The sequence below is a fragment of the Orycteropus afer genome, unplaced genomic scaffold, assembly GCF_000298275.1.
Source record: "Orycteropus afer afer isolate SDZICR_OR568_19922 unplaced genomic scaffold, OryAfe1.0 scaffold00345, whole genome shotgun sequence".
In the NCBI taxonomy this organism is placed as follows: Eukaryota; Metazoa; Chordata; class Mammalia; order Tubulidentata; family Orycteropodidae; genus Orycteropus; species Orycteropus afer.
Genome location: NW_006921932.1, coordinates 1,009,316 through 1,028,390, shown reverse-complemented (window position 1 = coordinate 1,028,390; position 19,075 = coordinate 1,009,316). Strand labels below are relative to the sequence as shown.

At 41.2% G+C, this 19,075-nt stretch overlaps 1 protein-coding gene across 1 annotated transcript in view; it reads left to right on the top strand.

The window, feature by feature from the left end:
- SLC24A2 (solute carrier family 24 member 2) overlaps nt 1-19,075 on the top strand; it is a 344,409-nt gene that overhangs the window by 247,868 nt on the left and 77,466 nt on the right. The window contains exon 4 of the mRNA XM_042782499.1: nt 10,044-10,094. Within this exon, the coding sequence (XP_042638433.1) occupies nt 10,044-10,094 (51 nt within the window). The remainder of the gene's footprint in view (nt 1-10,043; nt 10,095-19,075) is intronic.

Below are 19,075 nucleotides of genomic sequence, written 5' to 3'. Positions count from 1 at the left end.
ATGGTGTACCAGTCACTAGGACTAATTGTTTCCATGAATTTTGGTTTTCTTCATTCTTCTTTGCTCTGGACGAGGAGAGACCCATCGTTGCATCTAGATGACAGCTTGCTAGCTTTTAAGATCCCAGTATAGACATTTTCTTATCTGATCCCCCCACCAAAGAATGGGTATTTCTTGCTCTTATTACCATTTTACAGAAGAGATTGCAGGTCAGAGAAGTAGGTATCCTGCTTAGTCACTCAGCTCATAAATAATTGAGCTGTCTTATCTGTTTTGCTTAGAAGTATACCTAACTTTGATAATTACAATATGAGCACAAACAGACAAGAAGCCTCAAGCATCAGCGTTGGCCTTCCTGACTTTATAAAGTCCAAGGAAGATCAACAAACCAAAGTATCTTGAACCTCACAGTCCGTTGGGAACATGCATCTGTATATTTTTAAAATGTGAGGGAAACATATGGTGCAAGCAAAGCGCTGTTTGAGGTTCTGTTGAGAGGGATCTAAAGAGAAATAGGTTCTCTATGTCTAAGATACAGAAAACCTAGTGGGGGAGATCAGCTCACACACAGATACTACAAGGGAGTGCCTAGGTTCCAAGCAAGAACGCTGGTGCTATCATGAGTGAAAGGTCTACTTTTTACTTCCTGCTCCTATAGTTGTGGTCCAAGTTTCAGTGTTCTCATAGACCTGAGAATGGAAGACCAAAATTGATGAAGAGGTTTCTTTTCAACACTAGCTCCAGTACAGCAGTACTTTTGTTATTAACAACAAATATCTATTTTAAACTTCTATAAGTAGAAGTTGATTCTCTTTTTTAACAAACCCATGTAAAAGGCCAAGTTCTCTAAATGCCCTGTTTTGTGTTGCATGTATTCCCCTTCATTTGTATACAGAGGTGTTTGCAAAATAATAGCTGCTCTTTATTGATTGCTTAGTGTGTGTCATTATCCTATTTACTCCTGAATGCAAACTTATGGGTTAGGTACAGCTACTATACCCCTTTACATGAGAGAACCAGCACTCAGAGAGGTGTAATTTGCTGAAAGTCACACAGCTAGTAAGTGGTAGATCTTGGGCTCAGACCTACACCTGTGGCTTCAAAGCCCATGTTCTTAATGCCCTTGTGGAACTGAAAATACTCCCTCCATGAGTGTGGTGGAATCTAGTATCCGTGCATACCTCCTTGATAGGTATTAGACAACTTTACCAAAAAGGTACTGTCTGTATGAAGAAAGCCTTAATTCTTAAATCTTCACATGCAATTCAAACTAATACCAAAAATAAACCTACCTCTTTGATATAAAAAATAATCAAGTTAATAATTATTTTTCCATCAGTTCACACTTACATAGTAAATGCTTGTTCTCATCAATTTCTCTGCCTGTGTTTTTTGGTCTAATAAAATGAAGTCAATATGGATGCTTTTACTGACTTTCTGTTTCTGACATATATGTCAGAACTTTGAGAGCTGAAATATGTGCTCTCACCTGGGTGAGTTTCTGAGAAACTGAGAATGCCAATGGCCTTGAAAGTGGAGCTGAGAAAGGCAATGTTAGAAAGAGAAATCTGTATCCATGTCCTTCCCAAGAAATGAGGAAATTAAGAACCCCAAATACTAGCTCTCACTCCCTGATTCTTGGAGACTAAAGGCAGGAATTTTATCTTGATTGTCAACCATGAAATGTGGACAAAAACTCAGAGGTGCCTTAAAGTCAGACAATAAGATGGCTGGCCAACCCTGGAAAGAAGTAGACAGAGGAATGATGTAATGGTCAACCCTCCTGGAGATCTAGGAGCTTTGTGCCTATCTTAGTTATCTAGTTATCTTAGTTATCTAGTTATTTAGTTAGTTATACCACAAATGGTCAGCTTTAACAAACAGAAATTTGTTTTCTCACAGCGAAGGAGTCTAGGAATCCAGATTCAGAATGTTGTATCTAGGGGAAGGTTTTCTCTCTCTGTTAGCTCTGGAGGAAAGTCCTTGCCTCTTCTGAGCTTCTACTCTTGGACAGTTTTCCTGTGGCTTAGAATTTCTCTTCCCCCATCTCTGCTTCTTTTACTTATTTGTTTAATAATTATCTTTTATATCTCAAAACATATGGACTTAAGACACACCCTTCCCTAGTCCTGCCTCATTAACATAACAAAGACAACTCATTCCCAAATAGGATTATAACCATGGGCATAGAGGTTAGGATTTACAATACATATTTTGGAGGGACACAATTCAATCCATAACATTCCACCCAATGATCCCCCAAAATTCATGTACTTGCTACGTGCAAAACACATTCACCCCACCGCATCATCCCAAAAGTCTTACATCAACTCCAAGTCCAAAATTTCTTTGCTAAAGGGGCTAGGAAGCAGCATCTTCTGACCTCCTCTAACTGCACAAGAGGAAGACAGAATCACTATAAGCAGCCCAAGGCCTGTTCCTATGAGGCCAGACATGTTGCCACCCTCCAGCCCTCTTACCAAACTTGACACCAACCATCCCTCCCACGGCACACACCACCTCTTTGCTGAGTTTGATAATTCACTGCACTGGCCACACAGAACTCACAGATTTGGGGTTTATTAGAGTAGCAACAGGCTACAATTCAAATTCAGGAACACACTCAGGATACAGTTCTTCGGTCAGGACAGTCTCCCCTCTACTGTGCCCTTGGACATGCCTCTCTGGCCCTTGGCCTCTTGGCCTGACCTCTGCCTTTGTGGCCTAGGTAAGCCTGCTGCTCTGTCTCATGCCTCTTGGTTCCACTGCCACTGTCTCTCAGTCAGGCATTTCTCTGAGCCAGGTTTCTCTCTCTCAGATGGGCATCTCTCTCTCTAAGCCGAGTGTCTCTCTCTCAGCTGAGTGTCTCTCTCAGCAGTGCATCTCACTCAGCCAGCAGTCAGATTCCTTCTGCTCTAAAAAAAGAAACCAAACTCACTGCCATCAAGTTGGATCCAACTCATAGCGACTCCTCCTTGGGTTTCTGAGGTGGTATCCCTACGGAAGTAGATCACCCAGTCTTCCTTCTAAGGAGTGGCTGGGGAATTTGAACCAGCAGCCTTCTGGTTAGCAGTCAAATCCTTAGGCACTACACCAGCAGAGCTCCCCTTCATTGGTTGGTTTTGCCACTTTGCCAGGCTCAAAATGTGCACTCCTTCTGCTCCTAGGAGGGCTCATTTTGAGCCTGGCAAAGTGGCAAAACCAACCAATCCTAACATCAGAGTTTTACACACCTGAGAGAAAGCAAACTTTCTCAGAAGATTACTTCATGTTGCGCCAATAAAAATACCCCAGGTGGATGATTTTAACGATCAGGAGTTTAAATTGCATGGTCCCACCCAGTAATCCAGTGGGAGTTACAAAGACTATGGCTAGAAAAACCATACCATGCAGTTTACTACACTGCATTCATCTTCTGAATCATCTAAATCAAATATGGGTGAGACATTAGGTATTTCCACCCTGGGCAAAACTTCTCTTCATCTAAAAACCTGTGAAATCTAGAATACAGGTTATCTGCTTCCTAAATACAGTGGTAGAACAGGCACAATATAGACACTTCCATTAAAAAATGGGTGAAACTGGAGGGAAATAAGCAAGTCTAATATGCAGCAGAACAATTTACATTAGCTCTGAAGTCTTGAAAATAATCCTCTGTTCTTTGGGACCTTCAGGCAAGTGCTCTGCCCTCCAGTTGCTGGGTGTTGGCCATGCTCTCTGGATTCTGGATGGAAACCTCTCAGCCCTGGGCTTATATTCTGCCTTCCCACCAGCCACTCCTTGGAAAGAAGGTTGGGCAATCTATTTCCTTAGTGATACCACCTTGGAAACCCAAGGAGGGGTCACTATGAGTCGGGTCCAACTCAACGGCAAATAACAACAACAACAGGCCCACTGAGATGTCAACTCTGCTCTGTTGGCTTTAGGTGTCCCCATTTCCTAGTCCGAGTAGTGTCCCTACCCCCTTGGCCCTGGCATTTGAGCATGGCAGCCCTGCTTCCCATCCCCCACCCCCAGCATTGACTACAGCTTCATCGCCCTGGCAAACCTTAACAGCAGCCCTACACTCCAGAACTGAGTTGGTGAAAATCTCGTTCTTTGAAATTTAGCAAGCTGTGGCCCCTTTGAAACCCAGGAGACCATGGTCCCATTCTTTGAAACCAAGAAGGTCCTGCTTATCATGCTCCTTCCGACAGTTCTGCTAATCTCTGTGCTGCTCCTGAAAATGAATGGTCCTTTTCTTTTCTTGAAGGACAACAGATTTAGCTCCTTTCTCCGGTTTCCTGCCTGTAGAATTCCAAGAGGCAGATAGTATTCTTTCCTTTCATTGTTTCTCTGTGCCTTTCAGTCTAAGCTGATAGGCTTTCTGCTGTGGTAGTTGGTTAGATCCATCAGTCACAGGCTTAATCTCTTATACAGAAGATTATGTAGCCATATCCTTGATGAACATTCTAGGATGTATGTCCTTAGTTTGTACAACAGAATTTTTCAAATATTTGAGTTCTATTTTCATTTTGCATAGTTCATTTTTAACTCTATCTCTTTCCTCTTGCATTTTACTATAAGTGGCATGGAAAAACTATGTGGATACTTTAACATCTTGCTTAGAAATCTCATCAACCAGATTTCCAAGTGTACTACTTTCAAGTTCCACCTTCCACCAGATATTTAAATATAATTCCAACAAGCTTTTTCATTGCATAAAAAGCATTGCCCTTCATTGAGGATGAGAAAGACATAGAGAGGTACATGGGAAGTACAGGCAACAAATATGAACCCTTTTGCATATACAGTACTGAGTTGTCAGTGAAGGCAAACAGGGGTATATGGACGGATAGATAGGTGGACAGGCTAAACAATTAGGTATGTCTAAATGGGGAGTGTATCCAAGATCATATATAGGGTTGGCAGACAATGGTCCTATAAGTTTATGTGAGTGATCAGAATTCCCAGGTGTATAGTAGAGCTGACAAGGGGCAAGGTTATGGTCATTGCTTGGTCACAGCCAGCTACCCAGAGGGACCGAGTAGTTGATCCTGCGGGCTTGGGACCATAGTCACAGGGGATATGAAGCTCAATTGGCATAACATACTATACAAAACATTGTTCCACCTCCTACTTTGGCGAGTAGCGACTGGGACCTTAAAAGCTAGGAAGCTGCCATCTAGATGCAACAATGGGTGTCTCCTCGTCAAGAAGAAAGAAGAAAACCAAATGAATGGAAACAATCAGTCCTAGCAACTGGTACACCATCTGATCTGCAACCTATACAACTATGAGACCAGAAGAGCTAGATGGTGCCCGGCTACCACTGTCATCCACTTGGAAGGGATCTAGGAGATCCTGCATAGAGAGGGAGAACAATGTGGAACAAAACTCAAAATCATTTGGAGGCAAAAAAAAAAAAAAAAAAGAAGGTGGGGACCAGGTTTGCTGGTTCAATGGAGCCTGGTGAAACCACTGAGACTATGGCCCCTAGCTGCCCTTCAGGTCTGGGATTGAACTCACACCTGTGGTCTCCAGCCAAACAAAGAACAGGCAAGTGAGTTAAACATTTACCTCAAGTAGACACACACCCTGGAGAGAACAATCATGGGAGAAGGAAGGACTGCTTATGCACAGGGAGACAGCTCAGGGCGCAGAAGAGTATGGAGGGATGGACACTGGGAAGAGGTAACTATGGGGAGGAGTGGGAGGGGAGCTGTAGCATTGTAAATTTTGGTCAATGACATGAGACAAAGTATATGTGAACTGCTGTATGAAAAGTGAATTTACTCTGTAAATCTTCACCCAAATCAAAAAAAAATTTAAAAAAAAAAAAAAAAAAAAGCATTGCCCTTCCTCCACTGTCAAATCATGTGTTCATAATTTTCTTTTAAAGCCTTACCAAAACCAAATTTAAATGTGCACATTTCTAGCAACATTCTGTTGCTGACACCATGTATATTCTCTGAGTTGATAGAAATTTGCCCTATGGTGCTTCTCACTTCCTTCTGAGCCCTCACCAGGATTGTCTTTGACATCCATAATTCTACCAAGAGTCTCTTCAAGGCAAAGTCAACTCACTGCCATTGAGTCAATTCTGACTCATAGCAACCCCCATTGGGTTTCCAAGGTGCTAAATCTTTACGGAAGTAGATTGCCCCATCTTCCTTCCATGGAGTAGCTGTGGTGGGTTTGAACCACCAACCTCCTGATTTGCATTCACATGTGTTAGGCACTACACCACCAGAGCTCTTTTCAAGTCAATCTAGGCTTTCACTATTAGGCATCTTAAAACTCATCTTGCTTCTACCCACTACCCAATTCCAAAACAAGTTCCACATTTTAGGTATCTGTTAGAGCATCACCCTACTCTCAGCACCAAAATCTGTCTTAGTTATCTAGTGCTGCTATAACAGAAATACCACAAGTAGATGGCTTTTACAAACAGAAATTTATTTTCTCACAGTTTAGGAGGCTAGAAGTCCAAATTCAGAGCACCGGCTCTAGAAGGCTTTTTTCTCTATGGGCCCTGGAGCAAGGCCCTTGTCTCTTCTGAGCGTCTACTCTTGGTTGGTTTAGCATCTCTCTTCTCCAATCTCTGCTTCTTTTGCTTGCTTGTTTAATCCCTTACATCTCAAAAAATATTGATTTAAGACACACTTTACCCTAATCCTGTTTCATAATAAAGACAACCCATTCCCAAATGGGATTATAACCACAGGCACAGAGGTTAGGATTTATAACACATATTCTGGGGTCAAGGACACAATTTAATCCATAACAGTGCCTATAACCCAAGCTGTACAAATGGCATGAAAGCCAGTAGGGCAGTCATGATGGGCAACATTCATGATCAGCTTACAGGCTCATTCCAAACACCAACCACTGGGTTCTGGGTTTTTTTTCTTAGGTTGTTGGTTTTGCTAGAGAGGTATAGAAAAGGGCACCAGGTGGTACCCAGAATGAAGCATTCACTGGTGAGGCCCACCTCTTCCCATCCTGAGTTGATGACATCTTGCTTGGTTGATGCAATGGACACTGCTAGAGTGGGATTGAACAGCATTCTCTTCAACTCCCTCCCTTCCTCCCTCCTTCCCCAAAGAAACTCAGTTTGGATTTGACCCAGTTTAAATCCTGATCAAATGATGTTAAAAGAGATGTTGGTTATTTTCTGTGGGGAGTGTGCTGATTGGAGGCTGTGTCCCTGGGCAGGTGAGTTTTCAATCCAGAGATCCGCCTCTCAGTCTTTGTCTTCCAGGCAGCTCTGGCCACAGGGTGTCAGCAGGCAGTGGCTGAGGCCACTTCCCATTAGCTGTTCATGGACTGTGGGACCCTAGCCAGGGGCGTGATGTGTTCTGGCTTGTGCATACATGTTGTGTCTCTTTTTGTTGCCTGTCAAAGCCCTCTTCCTATATCTCCTGAGGCCTGGCTCATGGAAAGCAATGGCCTGGCTCTCAGAGATATGCTCCACTTGCTTCTAGATACTGCTACTGACCATCTGGACAGTGTGGAGCACGGAAATCATCACCTCATCATCTAGTTGCTATCAGTGTTTAAGATGATGTTCTAACAGACTTGTTCCCTTCTTTTCTGCCTTTAACCAAATGGCAAGCCTGCTTCCCTTCCCTTGGGCAGATATCCTTCTCTCCCCCTCCTTCCTCACTGTGCTTTGAGTTGCCAGGACATTACTGTGATTCTGCTTTTCACTATTCTTATTCCTTCTCTTCTACTATGTTAGCTTCAGTTTTGGTGTGTTCTGTCCAGTTCTTGTCCCTCTGTCCCATTCGTCATCCAAGGAAGCAGCCAAGTGCTCCTCTAGACATCCCCACAGTGGCAGGATTGTGTGAACTTTGTCGGGCACAAACAGTTCTGATTCCAACTATGTACAAATCAAGTGATCAGTAAAGAACACAAAGAGCTCTGGTGGTGCAGTGGCTAAGGCATTCAGCTGCTAACCAAAAGTTTGGCAGTTCAAACCCACCAGCTGTTCTGCAGGAGAAAGATGTGGCAGTCAGCTTCCTTGAAGATTTACTGCCTGGAAATCCTATGAGGCATAGGGTTCCACTCTGTCCTGTAGGGTTGTATGAGTCAGAATTGACTCCCTGGTTGTGGGTTTTAAAAAACACAATTGTATTTATTTATTTAGACCTCATTCCACAGAGATGAAGTAAAGAATAATATCTGCCACAAGCAGATGTTTGAGAGTTTCAGATTGATAACATGAAAACAGGTATGTGCAGACAAAGAACTTTCCAGCTAAAAAGACAGAGCCATAAAAAATGCAATGCTGTTTCTTCACTGTATAGACTATGGTTACTTTGCAAACATAGAGGCACCCACATTTTATTTCCTGAGCAAATAATAGGAAATGTCAGCTACTATGCTATTACTTTACCTCAGAGGTGGAGGAAGGGTTACAGAAAAATATTAAATAGTCTACATAATTCATCAATTTAGTGCAAGATTACACACACACATTATATGTGATGATCTCTGTGTACCACAGTGAACATGTGTCGAATATTTAGAAAGGTATTTAGATCATTTAAGAATTCCAAAGGTGTGCAATGTCATAAATTGGCTACTGTTCTTAAAATATCAGAAAAAATAATATTTCCCTGAAGGAAATCCCCAGAAGTCAGTAAAAAAAAAAAAGAAAGAAAGAAATTCTTGCTAGTCATACAAAATCCTATTTCATATTGAAGCACCTGCAACCTTTGTGATAACTTGAACAAAATCCGGAATAAGCTGGTTTTTGCAGAAACATAAAGATAAGGTGATTTTTCTCCCCCAAAACATCATCTTCTATTAGTACATTAAAATGATTTTAGGTAAAATTTTAGACATGTGGAAAAAGAATATACAGATAGAAAGAGAGAGAGGGAATGTATAATATTACTATAAAATAGAAGCATATTTATTATTGTGTTTTGAGCTTGATCCTTCACAAAGCCCATCAATTATTAGCTGATCCATGTGTAGATTTCTGGCATCCACCCAAGTTAATGGGCTATGGGAGCATTCTGCAGAGTCACAGGAATATCTCTTGAGTCTAATTAATTGCTTGACGTTTATTGGGAGAATTGTTATGACCAGGAAAGATATTTTTAACCTGCTCACACTGTGGCTGAAAACAATCGGAAATTTTCAGATGAACAAAACTAAGTTTCTATTTCAGAACTGAAGTAAGAAAACAGAACTGGTGCATCCTCACCTCCTCTCTCTCCTGCCACCCCAGCTGCCTCTCTTCTCACCAACTGGCTCAAAGCAACTCACTTTCTGGCAGTGGTTTCCTTTGCAGTCTGAGTCTTTTGGTCATCTACACGCAGAGGAGGGGCTACTGTCCCCACCACCAGCAGCAGCACCAGGCAGCACCTCAGTCTGGGAGCTGCAGCTGCTCTTCACCTGTCTGAATCAGGTGCTCTTTCCTGGAATTGTGCCTCCCTCTTCATCCCAGACCACTCTGCACCTTCAGCAGCTCTTCCTAGCATCAGCTCACATGGTACCCAGTGTTGTCTGTCTAAAATATGAGATAAGACATGAAAGCGAAGATTAGAACCTGCATTTTCATTTTAGGCTTCCCAGGTAGTACTAGTAAACTAGAAAGTGGTTCTTTCAGAGAAGAAATGTGAAATGCACTTTTGGGACTGTTCATTGCTAGGGAACCCAATGTCTCCAAGCCTCAGTGGGCCTATTGTCCTTGTTCAGTCCCTTTCTCTTGGAGTGTCACCTCTATTAACATTACAGGGCTGGGCTAGACCTGCTGTGAAGCTATCTTTGCCAAGTATTCTGTTTCATCAGATGTTAAAATAATTGTGTCCTCTTCTATAATGCAGGCCACATCCTACCCCCAGCAGAATAATGTATTTTAAGTGATTTCTGAAAATGGGCCGTGAAAGCTGTCTACCACATGGCCCATGTTTGCACATCTCTATATAGTTACGATTGCAGAATTTGACAGTATAACTCTGAATCTGATTAATTAAGAATGTGTAAAAACAAAGTTCTTGCATTACAGCTCGTTCCTTATCTTTGTGTCTTTTACTGTGATATTGTAGAACTTGGATCATATGGAAAACTAAAATATTATGACACAATGACTGAAGAAGGTAAGCATGATTTTAGAATTGTATGCAATTGGCTTTTTTTCATTTACAGTGTCTGTTGCTTGCCCATTCTTTTTTATTCTCCTTTTTCTTTTTGCATGACTTCAGTGACATTGTGTAACTTATCATTCTTTCTGCGTTTTTGTCTAGTTTTTGCCATTGTGTTTATTTGGAATTGGAGACACGCAGTACCATGGGTAATCACCTTATTCTATTCAACAATCCAAACCATCTCAACTGTGTAACATTCAGAGAAATGGTGTCAGCAGTGTAAACACAAGCACCAACCCACTACGTCAGTGTTGCTTCCCTGTATGCTCACATCAACAGACAGAAACACAGACATCCAACACTCTTCTTGTTATATACCTTCAAGTTCAGGGTGGGGGAGTATGTCTGTTCTGGTGATTCTCTGATCTATGTAGAGGAAGGAATCACTCTAAAGTAACTCCTAGACTGAAGACCCAACCAGCTAGAGACCTGGTGCTGATGCAGAGGGCTGAGGGTTCAGGGGCTCAACCCCCTTGCTCCCTTGTTGACTGAGACAAGAAAGAGACTAACTCTGAGAGAGCAGAGTCAAAATTCTAGCCAGTGAGAAAGTATATCAGTCTTTTTTTCTCTTATATTTTGAGGCTCCCATTCTGTGAAGTTAGGAATATCATTTTAACCATTTTCCTTGAGGAAATAATGTATGGCAGAGATTTATTTTTAAACATAGTCCATTCTCCTTCTTTGCAACAGCTATGTTTGCTAAAGAGTCCCTGGATAGTGCAAATGGCTAACACACTCAGCTGCTAACCAAAAGGCTTGAGTCCACCCAGAGGCAACTTGGAAGAAAGGCCTACCAGTCTTCAAATTCTGCCAGTGAAAGTCCTACAGATCATAGTTCTGCTCTGACAAACATGGGGTTTCTGTGTATCAGAGATGACTCACAGGCAACTGGTAAATGTTCCATAAACTCCTAGAGAACACTGAATTAGTGAATAGAGAATACAAAAACAACCTCCTTTGGCTTCAGCTGTGACTGAGCACAATGCTCTGTTCATATGCAAGTCCATGGGTCGTGAATGCATCACCAGTATTGATTTTGGGTCATAAATAAATTTTAGCGACTATGTGATTTAGCAGATGCAGATCCTGCAGATGAGGACCAACTGAATTTGCTAATGAATTCCTGACTCTATCCCAGAGCCTTGCCCCAGTCAGAATACTGTGCTCTGGGACTAGATCAGGAATCACTTTCTGAATCAAGTTCATCACGGATCAGCAACTTGAAAATGTTGAATTCTTGTAAAAGGAGATGTCCTATTGCCCTATACCCCATGCTACTCCACACATACCTCCACCTTTTGAATAATAGAAAATATACATAAATTATGAAAACATTTGGAGTTTTGAGCAGACTGCTACATTGCTACTGACATGAAACCAAAAAATACCCTCCTAGGGGAATTGGCTAAATTTATCCTTCTCCATGAGAGAAACTCCCAAATGTGTTGCATATCTTGCTTTTAGCTTCTGATATTTCTAAGTTGCCTTAGCTTGCCAAAGTTCTCCTAGTAGTTTTACATGCAAGAGTGGAACATCTCACAGCCCTGGGATAGAAGAAGAAGCCCATTCTTGGCCTCTCCCTCTTTTGGCTTCTGCATAACACTTAGCCCTTCTCTGCTAATATCTCTGCTTTAAATTAACCACTGTGATGTTTTCTGAAGCAACAGGCCACTGTTACTAGGATCTCAGACTAGGCCTTGTGGGGATCCAGGACCCTTCCAGCCACTTGGGGAAATTCAGGCAATTAGGCATCAAGAGGCCCCAGAGCAGAATGCTACCTGCAGGAACATCCTACCAACAAGGGAGAAGAAAGGGCAACCCATGCCTTAAAGGAGAGCTCTGGTCCCAGCTATTATTTTTACCTCAAATCTTCAGACCATGTCCATTTTTGTTGGTGATTGGCATGAGAAGCCAAAGACTTGGGACTCAGTGACTCAATGATTTGACAGTTCCCGGAGTGTCTCCCTAGCTCCTAGCTTTGCTTTCATGGACACTATCTGACCTGTCATGCCCTTCACTTTCTCTGTTTATTCCATTCAGCCCTTTGCCTTCTGCCTGTAGCTTCCTGTTGCCAGTGCAGCTTCTGCTTCCCTATCCCCTCAGTTGTCCCATTTCTTCCTGACTCTGTTCCTTCTCTTCCTCTTTCCACAAACATTTGAGCAAATGCTGTCATCCAAGAGCACCCTTTCTCTTTCCTCCCCACACCATACAATTCGGGATCACAGGAAGATGGAACATGCTACCTCCAATCTGATGATACCGTTTGGTAGCCACTGGGCTTTCTAGGCAGAAAACACAGTCAGAATGATGCCTACAGTGAGCACCATCGCTGGCCCTGAGCCAGACTGTGCAGTTGTGTGCTGGGGCCCTCACGGGTCACTTTTTATATTCCTTAGCCTCTTTTGAATTTCCCTTCTCTTCATGCAAATCCCATGTGTCCCATTCTTAGCTGGAAATTCATCTCCATTACAGTGATAACTAATAGTAGCTAAGGCAGCATTTTAAAATGTGTTCTGGGAAATCTTAGTTTCATATGAGATCAGTAGGAATTTTGCAACTACCCAGGGTGGGGATGAGAGGACAAGATTGATTTCATAGTTAAATGAGTGAGGGGAACTTCTGAGCTAAGTAGGTTTCTTTACACATTGCTTCTCAGAGCTTTCGTTATGCTGCTGGGCTCTGTAGCATATTGTTGTTGTTGTTGTTATGTGCTGTCGAGTCAAATCCGACTCATAGCGACCCCTCCTTGGGTTTCCGAGGCAGTATCACTACGGAAGTAGGATTGCCCAACCTTCCTTCCGAGGAGTGGCTGGTGGGTTTGAACTGCTAGCCGTCTGGTTAGCAGGCAAGTGTCTTAGCCACTATGCTACCAGAGCTCCCCTGTAGCATATAGGGAATCCTAAAGAGAGATAGGATCTACAGTATTTCCCAGACTTCTTTGTTCAGAATACTCTTTCTTACAGGGACCATTTTGGAAGTGCTAGTTAAGGTGTTATCCTTCAAGGTACAAGAACTTCTGAATGACTAAAAAGCCTTCTGAACACATAGTGATTCCTCTCAGGTTCTTGTAGAAAGGATATTTTGGAGCAAGTGTTTCCATCTAGTTACCTCAAATCACACCATTTAATAGTTACCTCCATGACAAGCCAGACCTGACTTAGCCTAATTCTGGGATCCAGCCTGAAATATTCAATACCAGCTTGGTAACCTCAGACATGGCATCCATCATGTGCAACTTCCTCAAACTCTCTAGAGCCTTCCCTCTCCCATTAAAAAATAATAGCTATGATTTGTGTCACTTCCATGTCGTACAATTTATAGAAATGTAATAAAGACAAAGAAGTTTTGGATAATAACTGTGGACTAGCTAACCTTTGAGAAATGTCCTGTCCACTTAAACATTTCTTTTCACAATTTTAGAAATGTTACTAGCCCTTGGGCAGGGCTATATTGTAATTGCCCATATGACTAGTCATTGTAGCTATTTCCAGGGAATTCTCTGCATGCTACATAAGGTCAGCTACTTGCAGTAAGGACTGTCCTCCACCCCCAAAGTGAATCAAATGAAAAGATAGGTTATATATGTATCACCCTTATCTAAAGAGGAATTGAGTGATGATTTTCTGTAGAGAATTGTCCCATACATATTCAGTTGATTACTCTTAAACACCTACTCTGTGCAAGTTATTCTGCTACATACTTTGGGGAAATACAAGATAAAGAAGGTGGACAGTTTTCCCCCATGGATCTTACAGACAAACTACCAAAAAACTAAACTCACTGCTGTCGAGTCAGATCCGACTCATAGCAATCCCTCCTTGAGTTTCCAAGGCAGTATCTCTATGGAAGTAGATTGCCCAGTCTGAGGAGGAGTGGCTGGTGGGTTTGAAACACAGCAATCATTGAGCCCCAAGAAGAAAGTGGAAAGTACCATAAGTACAGAAAAGGATGACAGATTGCAGAGGGAGGAAAACTGGCTTTCAACTGAGAAGGTTCATGGAAGATTTTATGGAGAAAGGAATGTTTGAACTGGGCCCTAACAAATTAGTAGATTATGCATATGGTGTCATTTGGGAGCAGGAGTGGCAAGGACCTGCCAGGCAGAGAGAGAACAAAAGGCATAGGAAATGTAGGGGCACACCAACACTGAGTGCTTCCCACCTGCCAGGTGTGCTGGGGGCTTTACATATTCCCTATCATTTTATCTTCATAATAATTGCATAATTTTAAGCAGTTTTCATTGAAGATGAGAAAACTGAGCATCAAAGAAGTATTTTACTGCATGAGGAAACTAAGACTCAGCGAGGTAACTTATTTTGGGACTCAAGGTTAGAGAGCGCTGATGTAGGACAAGAACTTCAAAGCCTTGCCCTTTCAGCTCCACTGCAGTTTGCTACAGAAGGTGGATATGAGGAACGAGGGTGGTTCAAATTGGCTTCAGTTTATGCAGTGAGAATATGGAAGACTTAATGGGGCCCAGATCATGGGAAAGGTTTGAGCCATAGACTGAAGAAAGATCACCACAGAGTGGACATTGGTGAGCTAGTGAAAGTACCCCTACTTGAACATTTTACCATAAAATTTATTTCAATGAAAACAATATGTGTACTCTCTGACACTGAACAAAATTAAGACATTTGTAAAATTCCCTTGTCCTTGGAACTTATTCCATCCCTCCCCTGTCACTCAAGTGCCCCAGAACCTAAACTGGAACAGTAAATTGGTCACAATCCTACCTCCCCAACCCCAAGCCAAGCCAACTAGTATTTCATCCACTTTTCATTCATTTGCTCACACATTCATCCATTAACACCCAATGTGTACTGGACACTAGACTAGGTTCAAGGCCTATGGAAGTAAAAGACAGTCCTTCTCCTAAAGAACTCAGCATTTAGTGGGCCACACAGGCAGAATGATGAGTGGAAGTCATCGCACTCAGCCTTGGGAAATGAGGGCAGGCTTCTCAGAAGAGGCAATGTCTCCACTGTCTCATTCTTCCTTCCCAAGGTGGCAACCTATCTGACCAGCTATCTGATGCTAACGTGTCCACTCGATAACAGTTGAGCATGAACTCTGTATAAGACATTTGCTAAACTGGCAGATTAGTGAGCACCACTTCGTCTGGTGCTACACTTGCTTTTGTAACAAGACCTTTCTGGGAATGCAAACAAATGACTCTGAGGGGGGTGGGAGCTTTTGGTGACTTCATATACCCCCAAATGAGCAACCAACCCCTTGTGTCCTCATGGGGTGATTCTGCATATTCTTGGAAAATCGAGCTCCAATTTTTACTTAAATTTAATAACCCATAGTTTTATTCTTGTCTGAAAATACCCAAATTCCGTACCATTCTCACTCTAGAAAATTATTTCTCAATAAATTGAACTTCCCTCCTAAAATTACTTCAAATGAAAATGTTGAAAGTTAGTTTAAAAGAAAACATACATTTTTGTGATGCAACAAATGAATTAAAAGAGGAGATATTTCCACCGATGGCAATGTCCAGAACGGGTGATTCTGGCTCTTACAGATAAATGAGGCATATAAGTAGGTTGGTAGACAGATAGCCTGACTAATACAGGTTTTCCCTGCTATCTGAAAGTAGAGTGTTCCTTTGAAACATTTTGTAAGCCAAAATGGCATAAAGTAAAGAAGCAATTTCCATTAGTTTATATGAGGAAATTTTTTGAGCATTCCCAGACCCGAAAAATAACCTACCAAATCGTACCAAATAACACGTAAAACTTAAAATAACATTAACATATAGAGTTCACTAGGGCTTTGAATTGGTTCATTCCAGTTCAGCCCTCTGCTGAGAATTTGCATTTCTACCCTGGATGTACTGAATGATAATCTACATTTTAACAAACTCCCCCAAATCACCTAGGATCTATAAGAATCACCTGGGGATCTCATTAAAATGTAGATTCTCATTCAGTATATCTGAGATAGAAATGCAAATTCTCGGCAGGGGGTCAAACCTGAGTGACCTGGTTCAAAGCCCTGATGTTCACAGACACAATTCAAAGCTATAGCAGCTTGATGTTGAGATACTAAATGTAATTCCCTGGGAAGGAACTTAATGATGCCACTCTTAGTGCACGCACCCCACTGCTCAGGGTGTGCACTACCTCTGTAACAGCTTGCTGCAAAACAAGCACTGAATGCTAGTTCTGTTTTTTTTTTGCCTTTTTTCTGTAAAAGCTAAAATCCTCTTCAGATTTCTTTACTTTACCAAAAACAGATACTAATGTGGTCTTTCATAAAAGTGGAGTGGCATAAAACTAACTTTTGAAAAGTAAGGGATACCCATATCTTGCAAAGAAAAGATGTATGAAGAAAAGGACCTGCATTGTATTGTGCTAAACTCATTGTCACATAGCAGAAGCTGTCTCCAGAAAAATAATTTCATCATTAGTTAAAAAGTCAATCTTGGTTCATTTGTATAAGGGAAAAAAAGGTATGAAAGTTGTGGTATCAAAGGAAAAACTTAAATTAAATTAAATTAAACTTAATTAAATTAAGACTACTGTTTCATGGCAACCAACAGTCCTTTGTTCAAGCTGAGAAAGTAATAATGTCCTTACATGAATCATGGGGTTCTCAATTAGGTATGTAGCTGAGTTTTGAAAACACCCATTATTTCAAAGAAATAAAAGCACCTTAAGATCATACAGTCTAGCCAGTCATTTGATGTTCTCAGTTGCAGTAAAATGGGCTATTTCTTTTTCAAAGAGAAAGTGAATTTTGTAATACTGTTTATCATCATTTTTCCATTGCCCAAGATGTATCCTCAGAAAATGCAATTCCAAAACCAGATCCTTGACCTTGTCTGTGTCCTTCACATTACAACTCTTGTTTTTTGAACTCTTGTTCACATGAATGAGACTGTGTTACATACACTGATATATCAGGCATGTTCTGCTGCATTAACAGTGGCTTAAATCAGATGGGAGTTTATTTCTCCCTCAAGTAAAAGAGGTCCTAAAGCAGTCAATACACGGTACATGTGGCAGCTCCATGATAATCCAAGACCAAGGCTCCTTCCATCCTTTTGCTCCACCATCCTAATATATGGCTTTCAACTTCAAGGACACCTCATTGCCCAGGATCACTGCTTTTGGAGCTCCAGCCATCACATCTGCATCCAGGAATGAAAAAACATTAGAAGGATGTTCCTAACTGTTGTGTCTCCTTTTTAATAAGCTTTTGCTGAAGTCCTGCAAAAGCCCTACCCAGGAAAATGTCCCCCATAAGCAATCACATGGCTACACCTAGCTGCAAGAAAGCTTAGAAATATACTCTGTACAATTAGGTGAATTGTGGCCCCTATAACTTAAGTATTATGTTGTTAAGAGGAAAAAGGAGAATGAATATTGGATAGACAACTTGCAATCTCTCCACAGCAAAGAAATCTCACTTTTATACAACTGTATGAAAAAAAAATGTCATGTATGTTGATGGGAAAGACTGGAAACAGAATAGTATATGAGGGTGGTTGGAAAAACATGCAATTGAGATGTAGTGATAATTATTGGTGATTAAAATGCAGAAGTTAGAAACAAAGAAGCAGATTGGTAGTTGGAAAATAGGCCTTGCTGAAAGAAATGACACCAGAGATCCTATGACAGAATTTTGCAAGACCAACGACTTATTCATTGCAAATACCTTTTTTCAGCTACATAAACAGTGACTATACATTTGGACCTCACCAGGTGGAATACACAGAAATTAAATTCACTATACCTGTGGAAAGAGGTGATCAAGAAGCTCAATTATCATCAATCAGAATAAGGCCAGGTGCTGACTATGGAAAAAACAGACTATCACTTGCTCATATGCAAGTTGAAGTTGAAGCTAAAGAAAATTAAAACAAGTCCATGAGAGCCAAAATATAACCTTGATTGTATTTTACCTTACTGGAATTTAGAGACCATCTGAAGGAAATATTTGATGTATTGAACACCAGTGACCAAAGACCAGACAAGTTGCAGGATGACATCAAGAACATCATACATAAAGAAAGCAAAAGGTCATTGAAAAAACAGGAAAGGAAGAAAAGACCAAAATGGATGTCAGAAAAAACTCTGAAACTTGCTCTGGAATGGAGAGGAGCTAAAGCAAATGGAAGAAATGATGAAATAAAAGAGTTGAACAGAAGATTTCAAAGGGCAGCTAAAGAAGCAAAGTAAAGTGTTATAATGAAATGTGCAAAAATCTGGAATTAGAAAATCAAAAGGGAAAAACAGGGTTGGCATTTCTCAAGCTAAAAAAAAAAACAAAGAAAAGACTCAAGCCTCAAGTTGCTATTTTGAAGGATTCTGTGGGCAAAATATCAAACAATGTAGGAAGTATTAAAAGAAGATGAAAGGAATACACAGAGTCACTGTACCAAAAAGAATTGGCCAACATTCACACATTTCAGGAGTAGCATATGATCAAGAACTGATGGTATTGAAGGAAGAAGTCCAAACTGCACTGAAGGAGCTGGCAAAAAAACAAGACTCTAGGAATTGATGGAATACCCATTGAAATGTTTCAACAAATGGATGCACTATTCAAAGTGCTCAGTCATCTATACCAAGAAATTTGGAAGACAGCTACCTGGCCAGTCAAATCAAATCTAATAGATTTGATGCATTGAACACCAATGACCGAAAACCAGAAGAATTGTGGGAGGATATCAAGAACATTATCCAAGAGGAAAGCAAGAGATCACTGAAAAGACGAGAAAAGAAGAGAAAGACCAAAGTGGATGACAGAAGAGACTCTGAAACTTGCCCTTAAGTGGAGAGTAGCTAAAGCAAATGGAAGAAATGACAAGATAAAAGAGCTAAACAGAAGATTTCAAAGAGCAGCTCCAGCAGACAAAACCAATTACTATAATGAAATGTGCAAAGACCTGGATTTTGAAAACAAAAAGGGAAGAACAC